A 25,657-nucleotide genomic window follows, 5' to 3' on the forward strand; every position below is an offset into this window, starting at 1 on the left:
CAGAACCCTGAACACTATTCAGCTCAGTCCTAATCCCATATTGGTATTAGCTCTTCCAATATTCTTTTCATATAAGGTCTCGCATATTTCTCTCTCTTCGTGCGTCAGACAGTTATTATTGGACAAAGAAATTGCTGTGAACTTCAGAAGGCTGCATGGAAATGACCCAGGTTTCAACAGAAGGTTTCACTTGGTTAATAATGTCTTCAAAGTGCTCTAAGTAGCCAGTGCATATGCATGTCTGCTTACTGTAGACTATTGTGAGTTTTAAGGGAATGTTACTTGAACTTGACAGATTCATTTATAATCTGAGTCGTACTGTGGATGCTTTGTGTGGCTAGTTTTTTTTTAAAATTATTATTATTATTATTATTAACTGTAACTTTTACATGTATCTAATATTAGAATGCTGCTCAGTCAAAAAAAAAAAAAAAAGAATCAGTAACTCCAAGACCTTTCTCCATTCCTGAACAGTGATTTGCATGACAATTGCTGAAAGGTTATCACATATGTAAAACAGTTCATTTCAAGCATGAATAAAACCTTTCATAGAAGATAATCTGATTTTACGCCAGTCCGGCTTTTGTAATTAAAAAAAAAAAAAAAAATCTTTGTTAGTATCAAAATAGCTGTTTTCACACCTTGGCAGTATTTTGTTCAGATGTTATCAAGTGTTCCTGCAATTGTAATGACAGCCTGGAGTCTCACCAGGCCACTGGAGAAAAGGGAATTATGACCTTTACTGTTTAGATCTGTCTTCCAGTTCATATCAATGTGTTTGTCAGAAATATATATGGGGTGTCATTTGAAAATTAAATATTTAGTTTGCAAATTAAGATTTAGTTTGAAAATTAAATGTTTAGTTTGTAAAATGAATAGTCCAGAAATGAAATGCTTAACTTGGAGAATAAATATTTAGTATGACTAAATACTTAAGAAAGAGCTAAAAATTTATTTGGAACTATGACATTTATGTATGAATAACATATTGAAAATATGACTGACAAAATATGATAGTGATGTTAATTTTTTTCGTGCAACTTTACTTATATATCCAGTAAGCTCAACTTGCTCTTTTCTGCAGGGTTGTGAGAGTAAATAAAATAAATACAGCACTGCTGCAGATCATCCGAGGCGTTTATGGACGGTAGAGTGCTGCTTGGCCTCTGCTCCAAGTGCTAAAATGCTAATTGGCCTGGGGCCGCGTTGCATTCTGGTCCGGTGACGGCTCACCGCCTCACCGCCCTTCACCAGCGACGGTCAAGCTTCGCCGAAAAATATTGCAGCTGGAGAAGATGCGGCGAAACGATCCACATAATAACTTCTTTACTGTCAAACAAGTAAATATACAAGGAGAGATGTCCTCTACTCTTATAACGCTTAGGGTTTAAAGTGACTTTCAAATGTTCTTGTTAAAGTGTAATCTGCAAACAGCTGCCGACAGCCCCGTTTTTTTTCTTTTCTTTTTTATAGATAGGACAACAATAATCCATAAAAATGTAATCAATATCCATGCACACACTGTGTTCCTCTGCTCATGCTGGAAATGCGCAGTCCTTCCTCAACGGTTGTTGCTAGGAACTCAAGGGCATTGTCAGCTTTATCAGCGCCAGGTGATTCATCAGGCTAGTTGGTAAATAAGAGATGCTATCAAGCGCTCCTGGTGGCATTGAGGGCTCTTGTCCTAATCAATAACTTTCCAATTTTTCACTGATCTCTGCCTCTGATTAGCCGGACTAATCCAATACAGTGTTGCTGTCCATTACGGCGGCAGGACAAAGCCTTCCCATTAAGACCCCCCCCCCCCCTCCTCTCTTATCTGTTGTTTTAGCGATAGGCGCGCCGGTGCTTGGGAACACAACCAGGACATTCCCTGGGCTCTTCTAATTGCTAGTCAACTTTGGGCCGACAGATAGCAAAGAGATGTCACTCCTCCTAGCAGCGCCGCAGTCCTTTAAAGCGCTGAGACGGTAAACCAACCGGCGCACGGGAGGCAGGGCACGCAGAGGTACAATGGCTTGTGATTTTTCATCTCGCCTCGGTGGAAACGGCAGAAAGCAAAGTGACGCGAGTAATGAGGGAGCTGAGGGCGAGGAGGGGCGGACGGGCTGTCAGTCAGAGAGAGGCGGCCGTGGCAGCAGCCACTTACTGACGATCGGATGCTGATGAGTAAGCTCAGGCTAATTTGAGTTAATGACTATAAAATGTGCATTAATTTTCCTTCTTGAAATGATCTGTAATGAGCATAACTGATGGAAGGGGAGATGAGAAGTCTTTTCTTTACAACTCAGAGAGTACGCTATGTGCATAGACAACCTGAGACACTTGGAAATAAGAAACCTGGTTCTGCCACCGATTAACTGTGACTTAACATGCTGTTTTTAAAGGGGAAATATTAGAAAAATTTACTTTTTTTGAGCTTTACATCATCTTATAAAGTTATCTCCTTGTCAAAAAACGTACCTGGAGTGTTGCTTTGATTCTTTCATTTATGTTTGACAATTCCTACAATCTTCCATGGCAACCGTTCAGCTGAGCAAAACACCTGGGGGGACCGAGCCCCGCCTTTGAGGACAAAGCTCTTCCTTAGAGCTACAGTTTCCAAGCTTCCACCTCACAGAGCAGCCCACCCTCGCAACTCCGCCACTCAGCTCCTTCAGACTAGCCAGCAGCAATTAGCAAACACCTGGTGGAACTGCACATAAGCTGACCTCATTGTACTAGGTACCGGCAGCCAATTTTTTTTCTTTAGATTTTTGGTACTCTAAATGCATTTTTCTACTAAGTGTATTACCAGAAAAGAGCAGAAAAAATTTCAGCCCATTATCTCTAACGGTTTTTGAGATTTTGGGGGTTAGGTGTACCTTCCCACAAACGCACCTTGGAGTAGAAAAAGATGTGGTTTTTGAAAGTCGATTACTCAAAAAATAAATCAATTTAACACTTATTTGTAATTACATTCTTTAAATAGATATAAATTATATTGTAAAACATGAAAATGTGCAGTATAATTAGCTTACTTTAAAAATGAAGGTTCTTTAAAAAATTGAATTTTTAAAATAACAGAAATTTCAATATTTACCCTGACAGCAGAGATGGCATGTTTGGGATATGATATTAAAAAATATATATTGAAACTAAGGCCCAAAAGCCATTTTTCCCAGGCTGCTATGTGATTTTAACAAGCCCAATTTTTTGTAGGGGTCTGGGACAGTCAAACAAAAAATTATTTGGCTGCAAAAATGCTTCCTAAGCTAATTTGACAGACGGAACAAAATTTCAAAAATAGACAAAATTGAGTATTTTTTGACCACTCCTCAAATTTGTATCTTTCATTGGATTTCAATGAAACTTCTTTAGTACAAGTAAATTAGGTTGCTGAACATTATAAAGACATCCATTTTTGGCTACCTTCAATAGTTTCCTTAATATTGCAGTTAGGAAAGATGGATTTTGAGGCGTTTTTTAAAAAATTCGTATTTTAGACAATTTTTGACTTGCTCCAAAATGTTTGTTGTTTTATGCGTTTCATAGAAACTTCCTTCCTAGATGTCAATTAGGCTGCTGCATCAGATAAAGACATTTACTTAGGGCTATCTTCAGTAGTTTTCTTAATAAAGCTGGCACAGAAAATATAGATTTTTCCTTTTTTTAATGGAAAATTCACTATTAGCGACCATCTGAAAAAGTGCCAAAGAAGGTGCCATTTTTCATAAAAATTGTCTAGAGTTTATTCTTTTTGGACACATCCAGTCACTTCACCAGACAAAGCACTCATTTTAACATATATGAGATGAACTTCATCTTCAACTTCATTTTTCATCCATGAACTGTCATGTCGGATGTTTTTCTGTACACAGACATGGGGAAATCGATCGATTTCACAGACTCTCGTCTGTGAAACCTCGCACGTTTGTGCTGCGATGTCACCAGACAAGTAAAATTAAATAGTCTATAAAAATAGTCCGATATGAGAAATGAAGTAACAACGTATCTTTAATAACTAGCATGTATAATGAGCATTGATATTTTTGTTTCTTAACCGCTGGTTGTAGCGTAAGCGGCACACTAATGAAAAAAAAAAAAATCCGCTCCAAGACCGAACCCATTTCTCTGAGAATATACAATCAATATTATTTATTTTATTGACCAGGTATCTAAATTCACACATATACGCTCCATCTTCTACCACTCCGTTTTGTATTTTAAGCGTAAGCTATATAGAAACCCAGCTAAAAACAAGCAGCTTGCTAACAGGACGGCGAAGTTAGAGAAAGCCCGACCAGATCGGCAGAAACCGCCTTCCCACACCGGATTAAATAGCTGCAATCACATATCAAAATAACGCTAACTATTATCTTTACATTACTTTAAAGATATCTGATGTAAGAAGGTGTGTATAATTTACCCAAGTATGGAATTAGTACGTCCGGAATAGAGCAGTGATCCGAACAGTCAGCAGCGTCCACAGAAGGCGGCTCCATTATTTTATGCTAGAGGGGCGACGTGCCTTTCGTTGATATGCTCGGCGCGTCACGCACATTGATTCTACAAGTGTGATTCCTGTATTATATTAAAGCTAACAAATTAATCTTTATTTTGATACCCGGTTTGTCTGGTTTATTTTTTATAATTCGTTCGCTATTTGACGAAGTTTTGATACTTTTATGATTTACAAAAAAACTAAAAAAATAATCCTTGACAAACCGGGTATGTAGAGAAAGCCTATAGTTTAAGGTTTAATATGATATCACTGTTGACTCATTTGGTCATATGTTCGTGACGCGCCAACTGATTTTCTTGAACTATGTGTCAGGAGGGGCTTTCGAATTAGCATAAATAATGCGGCTTTTCGAAAAAATTACGAAAATTACTGGGAAATTTAAAGTGTTTAATTTGCTTCAACATACATAAAACTGGTATCATTGGAAAGGAAAATCAATGAACTTTAACACAGTAGTGTTGCTTTTGGAAAAAAATATTCTAAAAAGGACTTTTGATGGTGGGAAGTTAGGGCATTTTCTATGATCAGCGCGCGTTCTCTCCCATTCCTGAGTGGAAAGAGCGTCGCTGCCGGTACCTAATTGTACCAGCTACTTCTCAGTGCAACACTTTTAAAAACTAGCAGGTTAGTAGAGGGGCCATGGTGTGATGACTTTCTGACATCTTTAAATCAAGGCTTAAGGCCTTTTGATTAATACAAACTGGAACATTGATAAATATATCTGATGTATATTTGCTCAATGATTTTTATTTGACAAAATGTCATGTTTGTCATTTGTTTCCTAATTGATGATTGTATTCTGTTTTCATGGTGTAAAGCACATTGAACTGCTTCGTTGCTGAAACGTTCTGTAAAGATAAACCCGGCATGACTTGAAGACGGTAATTGTTACAATCGTCATGTTTTGTAGCAACTCTTCCGCGGTTTTTCTTCTTTTTTTGCATTATGACAAAATGAAAAAACTGAACATATTGTTGCGCTTTGCTTAGAGGAGTTGTATCTAAGAAGTGTCAGCATTAGTCATGCACCTTCATGTTATTCATGTCTACAGTGAAAAAAAAAATATATATATATATATATATACATGTAGCTTGAAGAGCAGCTTCAGAGTGTTAGCTTCGCCCTACTGTCATTCATCGCAGGGAGCTGCCAGACTTAACACAAGCTCTAGCCTGAGGTTAAAGTAACAGCCAGCTGCTGAGCCTCTGCAGCTTTCTGCGCTGATGTCGATTCAGTCCTGATCCTTCAGGCAGGCATCAGTTCCTGAAAATTATTTTCCCTCAGTTTGTCTGTATGAACGTGACGGACGTGGATGTGCTCGGTCTTGAGATGAAGAGTTGCCGTTTCTACAGTGGCTGAGAAAGACTTTGTTTAGCACAAGAGCGAGGGATTGTTTCAAAGTCTCCACGTTCACCGTTTCTCTTTGCTGCTGCTTTTCTTTTCGTGCAATCTCAAGAAACATTTCCTTCTTCTGTCATTATTCACCAGCAGTGCACGGATATTTCCATCTGTCCGCATGCAGAAAATAAAAACACAGAAAAGTTCTTTCCATGATAGCACCCTTTATTCAATGTCGCCCTGGGAGGTGAGCCGCAGCCCTTATCAGAACTGCCCCCTGAGTCTCTATGCAGGTCAGTGGTACATGATGCCAACACCAGCCCATTCAGTCAGCCATGAAATCACATCAATAAAACTCCATCCTGACTGCTTTTATTCCAGTTTAGTTTTTAAACTCATTTAAATTTTGCTTGCGGACATTTCTAGCGTCGACTTTGTCCTTTTGTTAACACATCAGTGGAGAGCTTCAGCCTGCGGGCAGAGGCCGTTTGGTTCGGCGTCTTACCCCTCATCCATCAGATCCACACTGATTAGTCTCCTTCCTGCTGGACGCCGAGCGAAGCGGGAAAGGACAAGCCAACCGCCGCATGGCGACCAGTGAAAACTTTTCTCCCCTCATGCTCTGCCCCAATGGAACAAGCCGAGTAAAATTCAGGCTCCAAATTTCTCATTTTGCCATTACCAAGCTCACTACAATTTCACAGCACAGCAGTCACACCATAATGAACTTCCAGAAGTACCGTATTTTCCGCACTATAAGACGCACCTAAAAACCTTCAATTTCCTCAAAAGCCGACAGTGCGCCTTATAATCCGGTGCGCCTTATATATGGACCAATATTGAGCCACAACAGGTCCAGCAACGGACCTTACCACAGGGGCCGCGTTTCATTGGCTAATGCCCATTTTAGGTCACAGTGCAGCTACCACGTGCGTGACCGTCTCACAAACACAAGCTACAGTAGTAAACATATGCTAATGTACATTGTGGACCATCAAAACCATGAATGCCGACTTACCCAGCCTTGCAAGAACAATAGGCATCAGTGATCTTGTCCACAGCTATATTTATGCTGAGGGTGTGAGGATCTGCTGTTTTCCTCATCTATCGGTAGCTTTTAGCTGTGACGCGCACAATGTTGGAGGCATCCAGTGGCTCAAACACCTTGATGTCGTCCAAAAAAGATGACATGAACTTGTTGGTTCCCCTGTCCATTGTCGTGGCTGATATGTTGTGAAAATCCGGCAGAAATGCTACGCTAATTAACTCAGATCGAAATGAAAGACGTCATGTTTACACAGACATGCAGTAGGCTGCTTACGTAGTTGGTCCACTACGGTAAGCAGCCGCCAACTTCTTTTTCCCCGTAGAAGAAGTAGTGCGCGGTGCATGCTGGGATAGTTGTCAGAACACTGGTTTGTTAATAAAGTTTGATAATACATTTAAAGGGGGGGAGGGGCAGGGGAAGAGAGACAGAGACTGCAGCGGCAGCGTGTCGGTTGGTCTGTGTTACCCAGAAAGCAGTTGGGCATAATATCGCAACACCAACACCGTGAGTGAAACAACGACTGCGCCAGCCTACTATATAAAGTACTCGGGGACCATTTCTTTATTAATGTGGATGTGTAATAATAGAGTATGAAGCGTCTATTCTATGCGCCTTATAATGCGGTGCGCCTAATGTATGAAAAAAGTCCTAAAATAGGCCATTCATTGAAGGTGCGCCTTATAATCCGGTGCGCCTTATAGTGCGGAAAATACGGTAATTAAAGGCTGTTTCCTGTGGAGGGACCTTCATGAATAGGAGACAGACAGCTTTCCAGCAGTCTGTAATCACGGCGCCCTCCAGCCGAGGCGTCACATCGGCTTTTGTTGTTGGCCAGAAATCCCTTCAGGACACTGAAAGCTTGATCCTCCAATCGGCACGCCGCCATGTGGTAAAAAGTAATGATGCAGAATTGCCGTGGCAAGCCTCTGCTTCATTTATACTTGATAATCCGAAGCAGAAACGTATATGAGAAGGAACTCTGACGTTAGTTGGTTAGTTCCCTGAGGCCCCATGAATCCAGTGGGACAGAGTTCTAAGCAAAGTAACAAATACAATACATTTAAATAAATATTAGTATAATTACTGACTTATAGACATTAAATATTAATGTATAATTGTAATCCACAAATAAAAAAACCCACTGATCTTATGGAACACAAAAACCCTGACCTGGAATTATGTCTGATTATGATTCAAACTATCCAGCAGGAAGAGAAACATTTCTGATTCAGCAATGTATAACTAAATAACAAAACACTACAAATAAATGTCCTCCAGTGAAGCTAATAGCTCACATTCATAGGAGACTTCACCATCTCTCCACCTCCAGGGATTTCCATCATTATAGCTATTTTATCTGTTTCAGATTGAAATTCAATTCAATTCAAATTCAGAAATATTTTATTAATCCCAAAGGGAAATGAAATGTTGTTGTAACTCATGAATTTAGATTGAACAAAGACTTATTGAAGATAACAAATGTTAATATTAGACAAAAATAACTACACTAAATACAAAAACAGCAATGTTCAAATCATAGTTTAATTTATTAAAAGGAAAAAAAGCCATGCATGTGTAAATACTCCACTCATTCAAATAAGAATGAAGATAAACCTTTTTTATTTATTTATTTATTTTTTTTACTGTACTCAGAGCCAGAAGTGGGAAATTAACTTGTTACCTATTTGACTATTTGTGGGGGAAAAAATACTTTTAGGAGTAGTTTTATTACACCATAGTTTTTTCTTTATTTGAGTAACATTGTTATGTGAAAAAAAAATATCAAAATGGGTTTTTATTGCAGTTTTGTGAAATACACTGATTTCAATACAGCCGAAAAACCACCTCAACCTAACGCAAAAACTTTTTTCTAAATAGGTGTGTTTCAGTTAAGCAAATTTATTTTCGTAATTCCAGTTTGCACAGTTCTATGGTCAATATAAATGCAGATAAAGACTCTTTCAGGAGGCAGAAAGATCTAAAGTTCTGCCTGGGCAGAACTTTAGGTCAGAGTTCAAGATTCAACGATGAGAAACAGGATGACCAAAAAAGAACTGGTTCTGATCCCAGAACCAGCACTGGCCAAAAAAGAGAAGTCTCTCTTCTGTTTTCCAGATGACATCCTGCTGTTATGTTTGACCAAAAAGTAGCAAAGGATTCCAGAAGAGCAACATGTCACCAACAGTCAATCATGCAGCAACACGTGGCTCAGAAGAGCAGAATGCAGGTCAGGGTGGGCGGGGCTGGATGCGCTCAGCATCAGTCACATCATTAAATCCAACTACAGAGAGCTACAAGTTCATCCCCATATGAAAAAGTTAAGCTGGAACTGAATGTTTGCAGCTCCAGGACGGATATTTACTCAGTGGAAAAGTCTGGATTTATGAGGACACTGGAGGGTTTAAACAAGTCAGGGCTTCTTCTTTTTATTTCAGCGCAGCCTCGCTGTCTGAAGACGTACAGCTTTAATAAAGGAAAGCTTTTTGACTTCCTCATTGTTGGGAGGTAGAGAAAAGAACATTGAAGTTTTTAATCATATATTCTTAGCATATTTTGCTGGCTTGAGTAGTATGTAGAGAGTTGTTGTTTATGTCTAGGATGTTTTTTTCCTATAATATCCTGCCGTAGGTTTGACAGATTTCTTTCATTTTCATTTACTTTGGCATCAGTTGGTAGTATCAGACAGTCACAGCTATAGTTATAAACCATTAATCAGCTTTCATACCCAAAGCGATTCTGCCCAAAAGTGAACCTGGATTCCTTTGGCTGCTGTGATTTTAGTTTAATATTCATGATAACAATAAAGAAAATAAAAAAGTCATATAGATCAGAAGCATGATTGTTGTACATTAAGTGATAAATTGGTATCAATTATTTACAGCGTAGAGATAATAGACACCAACAGTCAGAAGCATTAGCTGATCATGAACACGAGCAGAACATCCGTCCAGTCTGGGCTGGATGACAGTGAATGGTTATTGTTCTGAATCAGGAGTGTCCCAGGTGTGGCTCGGGGGGCATCTGGGGCTAATAGAAGGATTCCTTGAGGCCAAAACACAAGAGGAGCAGACATAGTGTTGGTTTGATAACTCAGATGGACTTTAAAAAAGATACACTTTAAAAAAAATGTAACACAATTTTACTGGTGGTATGCGTTTCAAAATAGATGCAGTACACTTAAAGGGGCAGTATTATGTCTTCTATTTGCAATTTGCCATTTAATAGCATCAACTATGTTAACTTCAGTCCTTATAAAAATGCTGTATGTTTCAAATATGACTTAAAAAAAATGACTTTGTAATTTAGTGCATTGAAATTGGGCCTCTGTACCTTTAAGAAACTCTTGCTCTTTCCAATGCTCTTTCGCATTCAGGAAGTCATCACAACATGGCTCCTCTATTAACCAGCTTTCTATAATGATCTCAGCTCCACCAGCTGTTTACTAATTGCTGCTGGCTAGTCTGAAGGAGCTGAGTGGGGGATTCACATAGGAGGGCTGTTCTGTCAGGCGGAAGCTCTGAGGAGGAGCTTTGTCCTTGAAGGCGGCGGTCGGTTCCACCCTGGCGTTTTTTGCACAGCTGAATGGTTGCCATGGGAGATTAAAAAAATTCTCAAAAATCCATGAAAGAGTCAAAGCAACCCTTAATAAATTTGTGATTTGCCTTTATCCCTCATCATTCTCAATCCAAACATAATAGGGTAGTATTTGTCTATGAAATAAATTAAACTCATAATACTCTGAACCAACTCTATGCTTCAAAAATATGAGCCACATGTGTTTGATTTAAACATCTCATATAAGTTCTTCCAAATCAGTGATGTGAACAGTTCAGTCACTCTAAACAGACCCTAGTTTTTCTCAGTCAGAGCAAACTGCTGGTGTAACAAATCTACAATCCTCTGCATCTCTCTGAGTGACGGCCGGTAGGAAAGCAGCTCTCATTGTGCTGACGTCCTGCAGAATTCCCCAGCTTCAGCTCGGCCTGCCAGGAGCTTACCGTAAGCTCCAGCTGCACATGTGAATGGGCCGAGCTGTGATTACCGCCGCCGCTGCCGTCCGTCCGCATCAGGGCTTAAACCATCGTCGGAACCTCGACCCGCCTATCCTCAGAGTGAAGCGCTGCATCGATGCGTCGTCTGAGCGCAGCGCGTAAAGGAGGAGCGCTGATCAAAGCAAGTGAAAGCCGGCGGCCTCTGTGTTGGTAAACGACACGTGCCAGTAGCTGACGAATTTCACAGCTAAGTGAAATTCTCATTCTGTACCTTCTTAGAGGAAAGAAGCTGCATTAAAGCTATTAGAATCAACGACTGCATTCTAATAATAACTTCTCACCACAGAGGAAAGAAGGAGCGATGCCTTGGAGGCGAGTGAGAAACTTAACTGTGAGATTCACGGAACTGCAAATAAATACTGCCGTTCACCATTACAGCCAGCAAGTACAATATAAAATGTATTTCATTATTTTATCCGAATAGCTAAATTGAAACTACTCCTAGAAAGGAGGAAACTTAGAGATATGTTTACTATTAAAAATTGTGATGTGGGTGATACTTATTTACCCACTGAAGGAGGGCAGGAAGTGCTGTTGTATTGGTTACATGGAGTGCAGTATTAACTTTGTGTGAAATCTGTAATTGATGTACTTTGATAAAATATGAACAGATTTTAGGATTCTTTATTTAAAGACATATTTGCCAGGAGATATACATTCTGTATATCGCATCATCTAAAAGTGATCAGGAAGAAGAACAGAATGTTTCCAGTTCAGGCTCAGAGTCAAACCTGGAGCTCCGCCCACGCGCAGAGATGAACCTATCGGGACTGATACAGATATTATCGATCCCGATATTGAAAAAAAATTAGTTAAATATTTGACCAAGCTATAAGCATATAGTACCTTTATGTTCATTTTAGAAAAAGAAATGTTTCAAATCAGTTCAGTTCTGTTTTCCTGTATCGGCCGATACCAAACCTCAGATATCTGTATCGATATCAGAAGTGGAAAAAAGTGGATGGTACGTTCCCAGGTGATTCTCTTAAAAAACTGATGACACAGACGTTGGTCACAGTCTGTGACCTCTTCAAATAATGCATCACCTTATTTCCTGTGAATTCCTTTCATGTTTTCATCATGGTTTAAGCTCTCATTCGATAAAAACCAGATCTTACCGGTGTTGAGGTCTTTATACTCCTGGGACGTGTGTTCGTTCTGGTGCACCCATTCTCCGTTGCATTTGAAGAAGATCTGTAAGGCAGGCGTGGCTCGGCAGCGCAGCTTGATGGGATTGCTTTTCACGATGTAGGCGTCCTCTGGCTCCTGGATGAAGTGCGGCAGCGTGCCCTGCACCGAGGGCAGCGTGTCGGCCTGGCCGGCTGGGGCACCTGCAAACACACAGCACCTCCGTCAATCATTCAGTCTAAAAACAGGAAGCGGCAGTCTGTCAAACACAAAAGCTGCTTCCTGTTGGTTTCGCGACTTAGCAACAAAAAAACAACAAAAAAAGCTGTTAGGTTTTCTTTATTTTTACTAACAAAAGTATAGAAGAAGTGCTCGGGATTTTCAAAAGAAAGCTCAAATGACAGCTCTCTATTCATCAGAAGCCAGAGCACAGCAGAATAATTCCCCCGTCTTCTTCTTGTTCTAGCAGACCTGCTCCCCTCACAGCAATTTGCGGATAAATGAAATCAGAAAGGAACAAGTGGAGAGGAATTAAAGGAGGAGGCTGATTACCCAAATTGTGGCAGTGGAGTCTGAATGCATCGCATCTCAGCCTGGATTCTGATTCAAAGCAAAACAGGCTTTTGTGCCAGCAGCACGCAGGACTCCAGCTTTAAAGAAGCTTCATGTCACATTACTGTTTTTGTTTGACGCTAGCAAAAAGCACAGCCCGGTTCTCCACTGTTCTTCATCATGGCAGCTCATCAGTCTAACCACAGGTTTGAAACAGGCAGATCTTGGAGAGTGAGGCAGAGTGACTTGGAGTGTTTTTTTTTTTCCTTCTTCTTCTTCATCATCTATAAGCCAAGTCGTTGCCTTCCACGGCGTGCTGTTCTTGCTTCCTCCGGAGCAGAGGCACGCTGTGTTCAGGAACAATGAGGAACAGGACGTTTGAGCTCCTTCTAAGAACAGCGCCCTAACCCCATCAAGGCGGCTCCAGTTGAGCTATTCAGTGCTGTAAAAAGCCCAGGAAAGCCATTACCACCCCAACCCCCACCCACCACCACCCACTCCCCATCACATCCAACTCTGTCCCCTGAAATGGAATCTGACCTCTCTCCACGGCTCTCTATCAATGGTGTCCTTGTTAAATGGGTAAATGAACGGATGCAGGTGTACAGAGGAGGCGCACTCCAACAGGGAATGAAATAAACAAACAGGAATGCTGACATTACCTGCTGGCAGATGGATGGTCACCATATTTAGACTGAATATACTCCATTTTATTATTCATACTATTATTATCTGTTTTTTGTATTTATTGCTCATTGGGTTAATGCTAATATGTATATTTACATGATGTTTTCTTCTAACAAATTATGCTGAAGTATTTTTACTTTCTTATTGGTAAAACACATGGAGACATTTTCAAAATTGGAAAAAATAGATTCAATAATTCTATACATATTGAAGTAGAAAAATGAAGAAGGGGAGGGTACATACTGTGAAAGAGGTCATCTATATGTAGTAATATACACACACACGGAAACACACCCACACCCACACACACACAGCATAGCATGTCTACTTATGTGGCTCGATGCCCATTAGAAGCACTAAGTCCTCACAATGCAGTATTCCTTGAGAAAATGGGCCTTACACCATTTCATATACAAGGCTTCACACACACACATACAAGATTGTACATGAAATGAATCAAATTAAAAGTAATTATTTGATTATTGAAATAATCCACTCAGAGCAGTCTGACTGGTGAATATGTTCCACCCAGTAGCTTTTTAGCTTCACCTGCTTTACATTCTGGAATAAAATAAAATAAAGAAAGAAGAAATCTCCTTTTAAGCATCTTTGCTACACATAATCAAGCGCTCATCAAAAGAAAGCTCTTATTTTTGAAGGAATAACATTTTAGTTTCCTTATTCAGAAAAGTAATTGAGTCATTTGTATTTGTAATGTAAATCAAATGTTATGTAAAAAAAAAGTTAAGTAGTGAAATGAAAAATTTGCAGAATATGTCTGTTGAAAAGCTGTTCTGGAGCCAAGCTGCTTGGCAGTTTGGCTCCAGTTTGCAGCTCCGTCTGCATACTTTGCTGTGTCTCCACAAATTTGCAGGTATTCTTTTTTTTTTTTTTTATCATTTTTTAAACCTGCTGAGTGTACAGTAATACTCATCATGTATCATGTTTCAGCTGCACATATTACCACCCAATTGTTTGGCCAACTTTCCCACCATGAGCAATGTCTGAGTGTAGCTAACCTAAAGAAACAAAGAGCGTTCCTTTAAAGTGGTGTGGATAAATAATTGCTGCTATTACATCTAATGCAATTTAGGACAAGAATGGGCATTAAATTGACTTTTAAATAAGCTACTAAAAAGGAAGGCAGAACGCTCAGGAGGTCGATTACAATAAGAGTAAAGAAAACATCACATGATTAGAGGAGAGATATTACACAGTTTTCAGCAGATATGATTCTCATTAGAGCTCAGTTTGGATGGTGCTTTATATTCAATTAAAGTCACACAGACATAGAAAAGAAAAAAAAAACTGTAAATAACTACACAGAAAAACATGATTAATGGCAACCTATTGTTTAATTAAGATGACACATATTAATGTGTGTGTTTTATTTCAGGACCTGCTACTCTCGCACTTGTGCTTGGTCATTCATTCGTCGGAGTATTTCCTCCCATGCCTAAGCCCCTCCCCTTACGTTTAGCTACAATTAGAATGTCAGCAGCAGAGCGTGACCTTTTTCACATTCTGCAGTGTTACAACCCAAAAACCATCATTTTATTTTTTTAAAAATGTCAATACTGAGTGAATATCTACTCCACCAGCAGTTGAGTTATGCCTCCAATAGAGATGCTCTGATCTGATACTAATACCTGTATCGGTTACAATAATGAGAAAAATCCTAGATCAGGTGTCGGTGATGGTATGCTCAGTCCATCAGGGCAGATCTGTTCAGTCTAATTCTATGCTTTGTGCTCTGAGTGACGCCATGTTTTGCTATTTATTTGAAATTATACTTGAATTCCTAACTGCATTTTCTGAACCATTTGAAAAAAGGTTTGATGTAGTTTATTTTTTACATCTTTGATTAAGGCAGTCAAACGTGTAAAAGTGTCTATATTATTTATTCTACAGTTGCTGTTCTATTCCTAATTGCACTGACTGAACAGGTAAAAGTTGTGTTAACATGTTGGACCAAGCTAGTGAAACTCTTGATGTATTTAAGTGTGCAATACTGTAGCAGAGTTATCAAATTAATTTATGTCTGTGCTTTTTAAAAAAGGAGTGATTCAGGTACTGTTGTCAACCCAGGCCAAAAATGTATAATCAGCCTGGATTTTCTGTATCGGATCGGTATCGGCCGACGCTAAAACCTCATGTCAGCACCGGAAATGAAGACAGTGGATCGGTGCATCCGTAGCCTCCACCCAGAGGATTTACACATTTTTCTTTGCAAAGCAGATCAAACTCAGTCACAGTCAATTGAGACTTTGATGAAATCTGAAATTTGACTATTTTAAGATGACATAAACTAATGTCATCTTAAAATGAATATTCTTTTGATCTAGACCAGAGGTCTGCAACCTTTACAATCTTAGGAGCCATGTTTGCTGCCAGTCCAGATAAATGACAGTTTAAGAGCTGCAAATGCTACAATATTTCTTATACATAAAAAAAGACAACCTGTAATTTTTTGATAATGTCTACTCTAGGAAGTTTCACTTTTAGAGCACCTCATTTTATTGCAGTTTGTAGACTTTAAAATAAAGAAAAACAGTAGGCTTTTGCAGAAAATGAGATGGATAGTTTTCCTTTTATGGGATGTGGGAAGTTATAGAAAATGATAATGAAAGAAAGTCCTAATTTCCAACTTAAAAACAACAGAAACAAGTAGATCTAAAACACCAATGGTATTTTTAGTGTGATGAATGTAATAGAATAGTAATGTATTATGAAAACGTGCTTTAAACCTTCATTTGTTATTAATTTACAATTCAAAACTTTCATTGATAATAATTTTAAGCCAGAGGTATTAAGAGCATTATGGAAGGTCCAAACAGCCACTAACTTCTTGAAGCAGACATTTATAAAAAAAAAAACAAAAGTTAAGGTGTCTGTTTGTTTAAAAACTTTATGTAGTGGGACTGAAGACAAATGTAGCTCCGAGGATTATAACGGCTGCAGACCAACGTTGAAAAAAAAATCTAATAAAGGCCAAAGTTTCTGAAACAAAACCACCAATAGCAAAACTAGGAAACTGTTTCAGCTTGAATCTTTTCCATTTCTTTTCATTGGTCACTTGAACATTCTGAACGGAGAAACATTTTTCCTGACATCGTCCTCATTCTTCCTGTAAACACGTTGCTCTGATTAATCCCCCCATCTTAGTTCTGTCTGCCTCACAGAGACCAAGACCCCGGCCTCTGAAGCAGCTGACCCTCTGCTGAGATGGTCATTGTTCTCCTGTAGTCGTTACGCATCACTGAACCACATGAACTTGTCCTTTACTCCCAACTACATTAAAGAGCACAGCTCTGTTCAGTTTTCATTTCGGTTCTTGGTTCATTCTGCCTCAGTCCGTCTCTCTCTCTCGTGGTTCTGGACTCCAATCTTCAGTCGGGCCCCTGTTCCCAGCTCCTTGGCTCCGCTCTGTTTCAGGGCAGCTCCCTTCTGTCAGCAACTCTCGCTCCAGCAGAGCTGAACCTGCCCTCTGCAACTCTCTATTACAGAGCTGCTTCCCTTTCACCACAATCATTTAATAAACTGGTCCTTCCAGGTGCTGCAGTGTGACAGACTCTTCCTCTGGGGCTAAATCAAGATAACTGATACCATGAGCTGCATTCTGTTTACAGGTTTGACCTAATTATCTCTATGTAGCGATTTCAATCTTATGCTTCCAAGAAAATGATTATTTCATGTCGCCATTCTTTTGATTTTAAGGATTTATTATATTAATATGAAGATATTATCATATATATGAATATTTAATAGCTACCCTGAGCCTAACTCTAGCCCTTTGGAAGTCATCACAACATGGCTCCTCTATTAACCCTTTAACAACGTTTTTACCACCGTTGCTCTGAGAAGCAGCTCCATAATGAGCTCAGCAGATATTCCACCAGGTGTTTGCTAATTTTTGCTGGCTAGTCTGAAGGAACTGAGTGAAGGAGTTGCGGGTGAGGTGGAAACTTGGAAACTGCAACTCTGAGGAGGAGCTGCATCTGGCAGGTGGAGCAAGATCCTCCCATGTGTGTTTTTTTTTGTTTTACAGCTGAATGGTTGCCATGGAGATTAAAGGATTTCTCAAACATGCATGAACGAATCCAGGCAACACTTGAGGTATGTTTGTGATGCAGGAATAATATTATAACAAGATGTAAAGTTAATTTTAAATAACCTTGCCTCTTTTACAACAGATTACAAAGTTGGAAGGGCTGAGAAAAGCACCGAGGTCAGAGGGCAAAGATGTGTGACATACCTGCATGACAAATCTCAAACAAGCATCCAGAAAACTGTAAAACAGCTGAAACACTGACTTCCTTTAAATCTCGACTAAAAACCCACCTGTTTAGAGTTGTATTTGTAACGTAATCAATTACGAATTTAATGATGGTGTTTTGACTCAATGTCATGTTTTGATTGTTGATTCTGTGTTGCATGACTTTGTGTTTTTGTGTTTGTTATGATGTAAAGCACTTTGAAATGCCTTGCTGCTGAAATGCTATACAAATAAAATTTGACTGATTGATTGAAGACCTGATCCTCGTAAACCATCTATCCGTTACGCCCATGGAAAGCACATTACGTTTACAAATTTAAAAAAAAAAAAACTTAGCAATGAAAGTCGGTTACAGAAAAACATGCAGGAGGGACACAGATGGACTGACTGTGTGAATGTTGGTAGTATTTTACTTGTCAACAGGTGTTTTCATACTAAAACCAGGTTGTTCAGCTCTTTTCAGCTGTCAATCTCGCTATTTAAGCAGTTCAATTAAGATAAAAAAAAAATAAAAACATTCAGCACATTTTCCACAGCTGACTTTAGCTTCAGCAGCAATTTTCATCCAAAGAAATATTCAACTTTCATTTTCGCAAGTAATACAATTACTTGGCTCGAAAAGCATATTAAACAAGACAGAAGAAAATATGGAAAAACTCAAAATATTCCAAAGTTTATGCAGAATTTCCATAAACATGGCCAAAATTATGCATGAAATAAAAAAAAAAATAAAAAAAAGAACGGTGCCCAGGAGTTTTAAAGGAGTGCCCACTTAGAGAAATGGGCTATTGCTGCTCTTTGGGTTGATGTATTTTATTTCCTCCTAACAGATGACCTTGTTTTGGTACAGGATAAAAGTCACATAAAATTTGAGGGGAAAAAAAAGAAGCTTTGAAATGATTTATCACAATCTTTTCACAAAACCATTCAAACAGTTATACATTAATGTAAAAAAAAGAAAAAAAAACTTTTGCAGAAAGAACACCTTACCATCATTTAAAGTAATAACTAAGACAGCAGCTGGGGCTTAAAATGCGCCTCCATCCAGTCCCTTCGTAACCACTGAGCATCCACGCTCTAATCAGCTAATTGCTGGTGTGGTGGGAAAAAAAATAAATAAAAAACACTCTGACACGGCCCTTACTTCTTTCTTTCATCCATTAATGATGTGCTGTGTCCTTTTCTCTTACTGCTTAGGCATTCAGCACATTCAGAAGCAGCAGATAATTGGAACAAGGTGACAATTCACGCTCCATAAGCCCTGCAGCCGCGGAGCCTGCTGCTCTACCTGTGATGGATGCTCATAAATATCGGCCTTAATGAAGGAGATGACTGTGGCTCCTATAAGTCACTTATGTCCTCATTACGCTGGTTAATTTTAACGTTGCCTTTTAAGCGCTCCCTCCGCCCTGCTGGCTGCCTGTCACAGATTTCCACCTGACTTGGCAGCAGAGTCAAACCTGCAGCAGATAAACGCACCTGGGTATCGGGACGGCTGACAACGCCTCCCAGCCAGGGGACCGTGTTCAACAAAAACAGATTTAGATCCGCCGTCTCTCAGAGACATACCAGGTCAATAAGCATTCGACGTCCTGTTTGGATATGCAAGAGAGGCTCGAGACATGGTCGGGGTTTGATGACGGAGAGGCACAGCGGCGCCAAGAGACCTTCATCACACACCGTCCCACCGCAACCACGTCAAGACGGTTCTGCTTCTAAACACTAAAGAATAATCATTCGGGTGAATCAAAACAAGCAATAAGTTGATTCCTATCAGATTATGGGATATTGTGCCATTACCTTATTTCGTCAACAGTTGCTTTTCCATTAACCGTACCATTGAAATTACGAAAATAAATAAACATGCCAATTTCAGAAAGAACTCATGTTTTTTGCATTAGGATTGGATGGGTTTTTTGTGGCCATATTGAAATACTTGCATTTTGAAAAACTGCAATAGAAACACTTTTTACACATCACACAAGTCACATGATCAGTAGCTGGATGTTACTGCAGATGAAAACAATTCCGAAAATAACAGGAAGTGGCAGGAGGACGATGGTCTGGCTTTTTTCTCAGACAATGTAAAACTGGATTCTTCAGAGCTCTCGCAGCATCACACAGTTTATAAAAATTTGTGTCATTCCTATGTGTTGCATCCATAACTCTTCCATCGATTAAAACATCTGACATTATCAATAATGACCTTATTTCCACATAAGCTCCCAGTAACATGAGTTTGGATGACCTTTTTCCACAGTGCCGACCCTCACAAACCCTTAACATCTGTGTTAATGAGCAGTAGGAGAGTTGGGAACCTCACTATCAATTTATGATTCATCCCACTTTAATGTTTTGCTTCAGAATCTATAACTAATTCAATAAACAGCTAGGAGGCACTATAGTTTAAGGTCTGTCCGCTTTGCATAAAATCATTTACTCATGCCCTTAATCCACCGTATCGTAATATACAAAGGCGTCCTCCACAAATTAGATTTTAGACAGTATAATAGAGAACACTGTGTGAACCCAGAGGATATAATTAGAGTTGGATAAAAGTTTCATAAAGGCGCATCCAAAGGCCTCAGCTCTAATTGACATATATAAAACAATATTTGCTGCACAGGTGCTTGTTCATATGGAATATACTTGTACTTCTTTACTATATTGCCTGCAAGTTGTAAAATATGTGAAAGGTAACTTAGTAAAGAATCTTGAAAACAAAAATCAACATTTCTTTTTTTTTTTCAGTGTTTATGTTTTGGGAGTCTGTTAAGAAGCAGAAGTTCTGCTTTAGTTCGAGAGTGTGTAATTATTAACATTCTGTTGTGTATCAAGGTACTGCTGAAATGTGTGTTTGTTACCATGTGGGTGCGTCCTCTGTGGCGGCCATCTTGTGTTCCAGCCTCAAACCCAGCTCTTTTAAAGGAAGTGAGCTGATAGGAGCCGGAGGTTGATTGGTTGAGAATTAGAAGAAAGTCAAAATAATTAAGAAAATAAATTAACTTGTAAATTGTGCATTTGCGTACATGACAGACGTTTCATGTCAACTGCCAATAAAAACCTGAAAAAAAGAAGAAGCCATTTTGAAAGCTGCTTTTATGCTTATAGAACAACAAACTGGCTTTGTTTGCTGTACAGCCAAGTCACAGTGGAGACTCCTCTTTTCCACACCTCTCATTAAAGTTAGTCTAAGACAAGAATCAACTCTAAAAGTGTCCAAGGTTCAGCTTAGACTTCCTCAGACTGCATATCTTTACCTCCAGCTGCGCATTGACATCTTCATACTTTGGTTACCTCAAACATAGCTCAGAATAACACCAGCTGCAGTCTCACACTGGATTCAATCTACAGAGAGAGAGAGAAAAGCAAACCTTTCTAAAGTTCATTTTTCCTTTCGTTTCTATTCTTTATACTAATCCTAATCTCAAGGATTAGTTTGGATTGAGCTTCTGTGAGGGTAATATCGGTAATAGTTCCTTTTAGCTGTAGCAGAGAGATACGACATCACAATGAGCTTCTCAGCTGAATCCGAGTCCCTCCATCTAATTTTCAAACAGCTATGAGACCTGGAGAGCTCAGGAGCACGCCGCCTTTGATGTCGCTGATGTGAAATCCAAAAGTTTACTCCGTCTCTCAGCAGAGACGGAACGCACTGCGTCACGGCAGACATGGTGGACTGACACTGCTGAACAACTGGACCAACCAGACCAGGAACAAAAAGTATTGAACAACCAGCCCTTCCTACCGTCTTCAACTCAAACAAAATTGGTGTCAATCAACTCGACTACGTTTGTGCAGCAAATTGTTTTGTTTGTGCTGCTTTGGCTTTGAAGCTATTAATGCAAGTTTAAAGGTCAAAAGGTCAACTAGTCCCCCCAAAAATTTTACTAAATCAAAATTACCTTTAAACTTTACTTTTGGTATTGCTTACCGCTACGATCACAGCAGCTACATAATTTTCCTTCCGATTCACTTTCCTGACCAAATTTTTCTTCATTTATAACAATAAAATAAATTGAACTGTTATGGTTTTAACATGGCTATCTATATAAAATGAAGACTGTAATGTGTACATATTAACATGGAAAGTACAGCAAAACTCCAACATGAAACTTACAGTCAACTCTACTGCTCTGCTTCTCAGAGGTGAAAATGGCTCCAACACACTGAATGTTGGGTTAAACCAGCGCCTGGTGTTAAGGTGAAGGATCTGAAGACATAAATTCTTTAAAACTTCCAGAATTTTACAAAACTGCTGGAGCACTTAGTGTCTTTAAAAGCCCACCTGCTGGGAGCTGCTTTTGAAACATAATATATTAAGATAAGGATGGCACTTGACTAAACGTAATGTTTCAATTGTTGATATGTTGCATGACTTTGTGTTTATGTGTTTTTATCATAAAGTACCTTGAAATGCCTTGTTGCTGAAATGTGCTACACAAACAAAATTTTATTTTGTTTTAAGCAAACCACTGTTTACATGTTACGGGCTGCACAGTGGCGCAGTTGGTAGAGCTGTCGCCTTGCAGCAAGAAGGTTCTGGGTTCGATTCCCGGCCCCGGTCTTTCTGCATGGAGTTTGCATGTTCTCCCTGTGCATGCGTGGGTTTTCTCCAGGTTCTCCGGTTTCCTCCCACAGTCCAAAAACATGACTGTCAGGTTAATTGGCCTTTCCAAATTGCCCCTGAGTGTGAGTGTGTGTGTGCATGGTTGTTTGTCCTGTGTGTCTCTGTGTTGCCCTGCGACAGACTGGCGACCTGTCCAGGGTGTACCCCGCCCCTCGCCCGGAACGTGAGCTGGAGATAGGCACCAGCACCCCTCTGAGGGACAAGGGTGAAGGAAAATGGATGGATGTTTACATGTTACATCACATTTATTTCGGATGAAACGACTAATCAGACTAATGTGTTTGTGAAATATATTTTAAAAAACTGCAATGGAGACACTTATCGAAACACATGATCGACAACTGGACGTTTCTACTGACAAAAACAACAAAGATAACAGGAAGTGGAAAGAGGATGATGTTTTTTTTGTTTTTTTTTTCCAGACAATATTCAGTTGGTTCCACCAGAGCTCTCACAGCATCACACAGTTCATAAAAAGTTGTGTCATTACAAATTGTTGAGTCTATAACTCTTCTGTAAAGTCACCGACTACAATTTCCCCGAAACGCTGCACACATAGCTGCTCTAAAGTAGGCGGGGCTTGTCTCTCCAACGCCTGAATGAGACGCTGGCGACTCCGCTGGTAGACAGATGATGAGCAGCAGAATATATACACTGTGACGGTTTACTTCTGTCGCTGTTGTTATTTTTCACGACTTGTAGTGTCAACAAGCTTATTCACGTGTGATTTTAAATTAATTTCCTATTCAATCAAAACACTGCAATTGTGAAATTGTGTTCTTCGACACAAGCAGCAACAAAGATTCACACATTTGTAACGGAAACACAGCTAATACGTTGTGCTTTATGCTATAATAAATTATGAAATATTGTGGTCATGTATGACCTGTTGCATCTAAATTACATCAAGAGACTTGTAAATATCTATTCACATGTTTTTTAATTAGTGGTTTAGACAAATAAATAAACCAAAGGCTCACAGGCAAACAATTCCCAAACTGCTCCTTCATGAGAGGAATATGATGGCAGCTCACTCTCAGCTTGCTTCAGCATTGCTTGTAAAAGCTGTGGAAATTCAAAGAAAAAGAAATTGTGAAAGCTGACAGGACTCTCAGCTCCTCCCTCCTGGTCCTCCTGGCTGATCAGAACATTACTATTTCACACAGCAGCTGCAGACTCAAAGTCCTTTCAAAATCACACACTTTGCCTCTTACATCCATGAGACCACTGGGGACTTCTTGTGGATTTTCGTAGGAGTTAAGAAAGGTGGGAGCCAAATCCGAGCAGCGCCAGCAGTGTGAGTTTTGACTCTACGTAGTGAAGACCCTCTCGGCTTTTCAGGAACGGTTTTCGAATATTTGAACGGCAAGGAGTGAGGAAATGTCAGAGTGATCCTTGACACATAAGGAAAATGAGCGGCTGAATAAGAAAGCAGCAAAAGGCTCTGCACGCGGCGCCGGGAGACCGCAGGGTGAACTCTAGAACAGAGTCACCAGCATCACTGAAAGGACACCGACTTCAGTGAATACACGCCTTTAAGGCAAGGCAGACGCACACGCACTCTACAGGAATAAATTCAGTGACATTCACCCTGACCCCAACGTGAACTCTGAGATAAACCTGACTTGAATCCCAAAAGTCCAGTAATTCTGATTCTAAAAATAGCTTCCATGCTATTGAGCATCCATAACACATGTTCACTGCTGCTGCTGCTGCACCACACTGTGAGAACAAACAAGTGCAATTCAGGACTTTTTAATTCAAGTAGAATTCAGTTGTGAAGACATTTTTTGTTTCATACATTTCTTTGTCATTTAAAAAACAGTATTATAATGTAACACTGACTTTTTTGAGCTTTAAATTATGTTATAATGTTATTCCCTCATCAAAACATGCCTTTAGTGTTGCTTTGATCTTTCATGCACGTTTGAGAAATCCTTGAATCTCCCGTGGCAACCATTCAGCTTCGCAGAAGGCCTCGGTGGACCTAGCTCTGCCTTCCAGACGCAGCTCCTCCTCACAGCAACAGTTCCCAAGCTTCTGCCTCACAGAGCAGCCCTCCCTCACGATTCCCCTTCAGACTAGCCAGCAGCAATTAGCAAACACCTGTTGAAACTGCACATCTGCGGAGCTCATTATAGAAGCTACTTCTCAGAGCAACACTAGTAAAAATGTTGTTTAAAGGGTTAATAGAGGAGTCATGTTGTAATGACTTTCTCAAGGCAGAGTTTCAAAAAGAGCAGGAGTTTTTAAAGAGATAGAGAACCAATTTCAAGGTGATAAATTACAAAGTTAAATTTCCTTTAGGTCAAATTTAATAAATACAGTAGTGTATGTATTAAGCAAATGTAAATATGGAAGTGAAGGTAACTTGATTGTGTACCTAGGAAATACATAACTGCAATACATTTACACATGTACTCTATACAGATTACAGATTACTCTTCAAAAACAGATCTGAATTGGTGAAACCTTTATTTGTGAAAAGAAAACAGAAAAGGAGATTCTTACTTTCCCCCCAAATATATTTTTTTCCATATCCTCTTTCTCCTGAACCCAGCATTTTATATTATTGGATGTTTTATCCGACTCGTGTTACTTACACGGAGTGAGCTGGGAATGTGACGAAGAAGCCACTAAAAGCTTTTCAGTGTAGCTCCTCACTGGTATAGATGATGAAAGCTTCTCTGCTAATGTCTTTCCAACCCACCATTGTTATCTTCACACCTAGACATCCACCCATTTAATGCTGATTGGCTGAAACAGGTTCCTGTGCACACAAAAATATAGCCTTGAGTGAGGCAGGATGGACTGGTGATTATATGGGACTACAGTAAGAGGTCTGCTCACATGTGTGCTGAATAGGAACCCTGAAGGGGATGTGCAAAGTGAAGTGTTCATGTACAATATTGCAAAACAGAAATTTCACATTAGAGGTTGGAATAAAAAGGACTTGGATGTAGCAGGATACAGCAAGGTGGTGAGTCGACTACAGGGGATTAGACGTCAGCGGGTGAAGGCTCAGCCTCCTAGAATGAGAGAGGAGTCGGTCACATTGTTTACAGATACACATATTGTGGCATGACGTTGTCGAGCAATTTTCCTGCCCCAGCGCCCGTCATCCCCCCTGTATGCTTCTCAGCAAAGCCTCTTACACGGCCTGTAATCAATTTTAAAAGGTTGAACAGTATGAAAAGCAATTACACGGCACATGTGTCCACTGTTGGAGAGGAGAGGTGGCTTCCCCAGTGATTACAGTGCATAGATCTGGAGCTCTGTCAGTTCTAGGTTGTTTCTGTTAGATCCTCCTGTTACACCAGAGGCCCAAACAGCCTTCCAGGCCTGATTGACAGTGACAGGCTCTGACAGTTATTGACAGGTTCCTGCGCTTCCCAGAAAGGGCAACAGAGAGCGGAAGCGAGAGAGAAACGAGAAGGCGTAT

At 39.8% G+C, this 25,657-nt stretch overlaps 1 protein-coding gene across 1 annotated transcript in view; it reads right to left on the reverse strand.

Moving 5' to 3' along the window:
* Positions 1–10,956: 10,956 nt before the first annotated feature.
* The window catches only part of LOC106924426 (netrin receptor UNC5D-like), a 95,652-nt gene continuing 80,951 nt past the window's right edge, over positions 10,957–25,657 (reverse strand). The window contains exons 2-3 of the mRNA XM_088008466.1: positions 12,061–12,273; positions 10,957–11,027 (exon numbers count right to left, since the gene is read on the reverse strand). Of these exons, the coding sequence (XP_087864592.1) occupies positions 10,957–11,027; positions 12,061–12,273 (284 nt within the window). The remainder of the gene's footprint in view (positions 11,028–12,060; positions 12,274–25,657) is intronic.

This window comes from Poecilia mexicana, unplaced genomic scaffold (assembly GCF_051168715.1).
Source record: "Poecilia mexicana isolate PSO_F unplaced genomic scaffold, ASM5116871v1 scaffold_9, whole genome shotgun sequence".
Taxonomy (NCBI): Eukaryota; Metazoa; Chordata; class Actinopteri; order Cyprinodontiformes; family Poeciliidae; genus Poecilia; species Poecilia mexicana.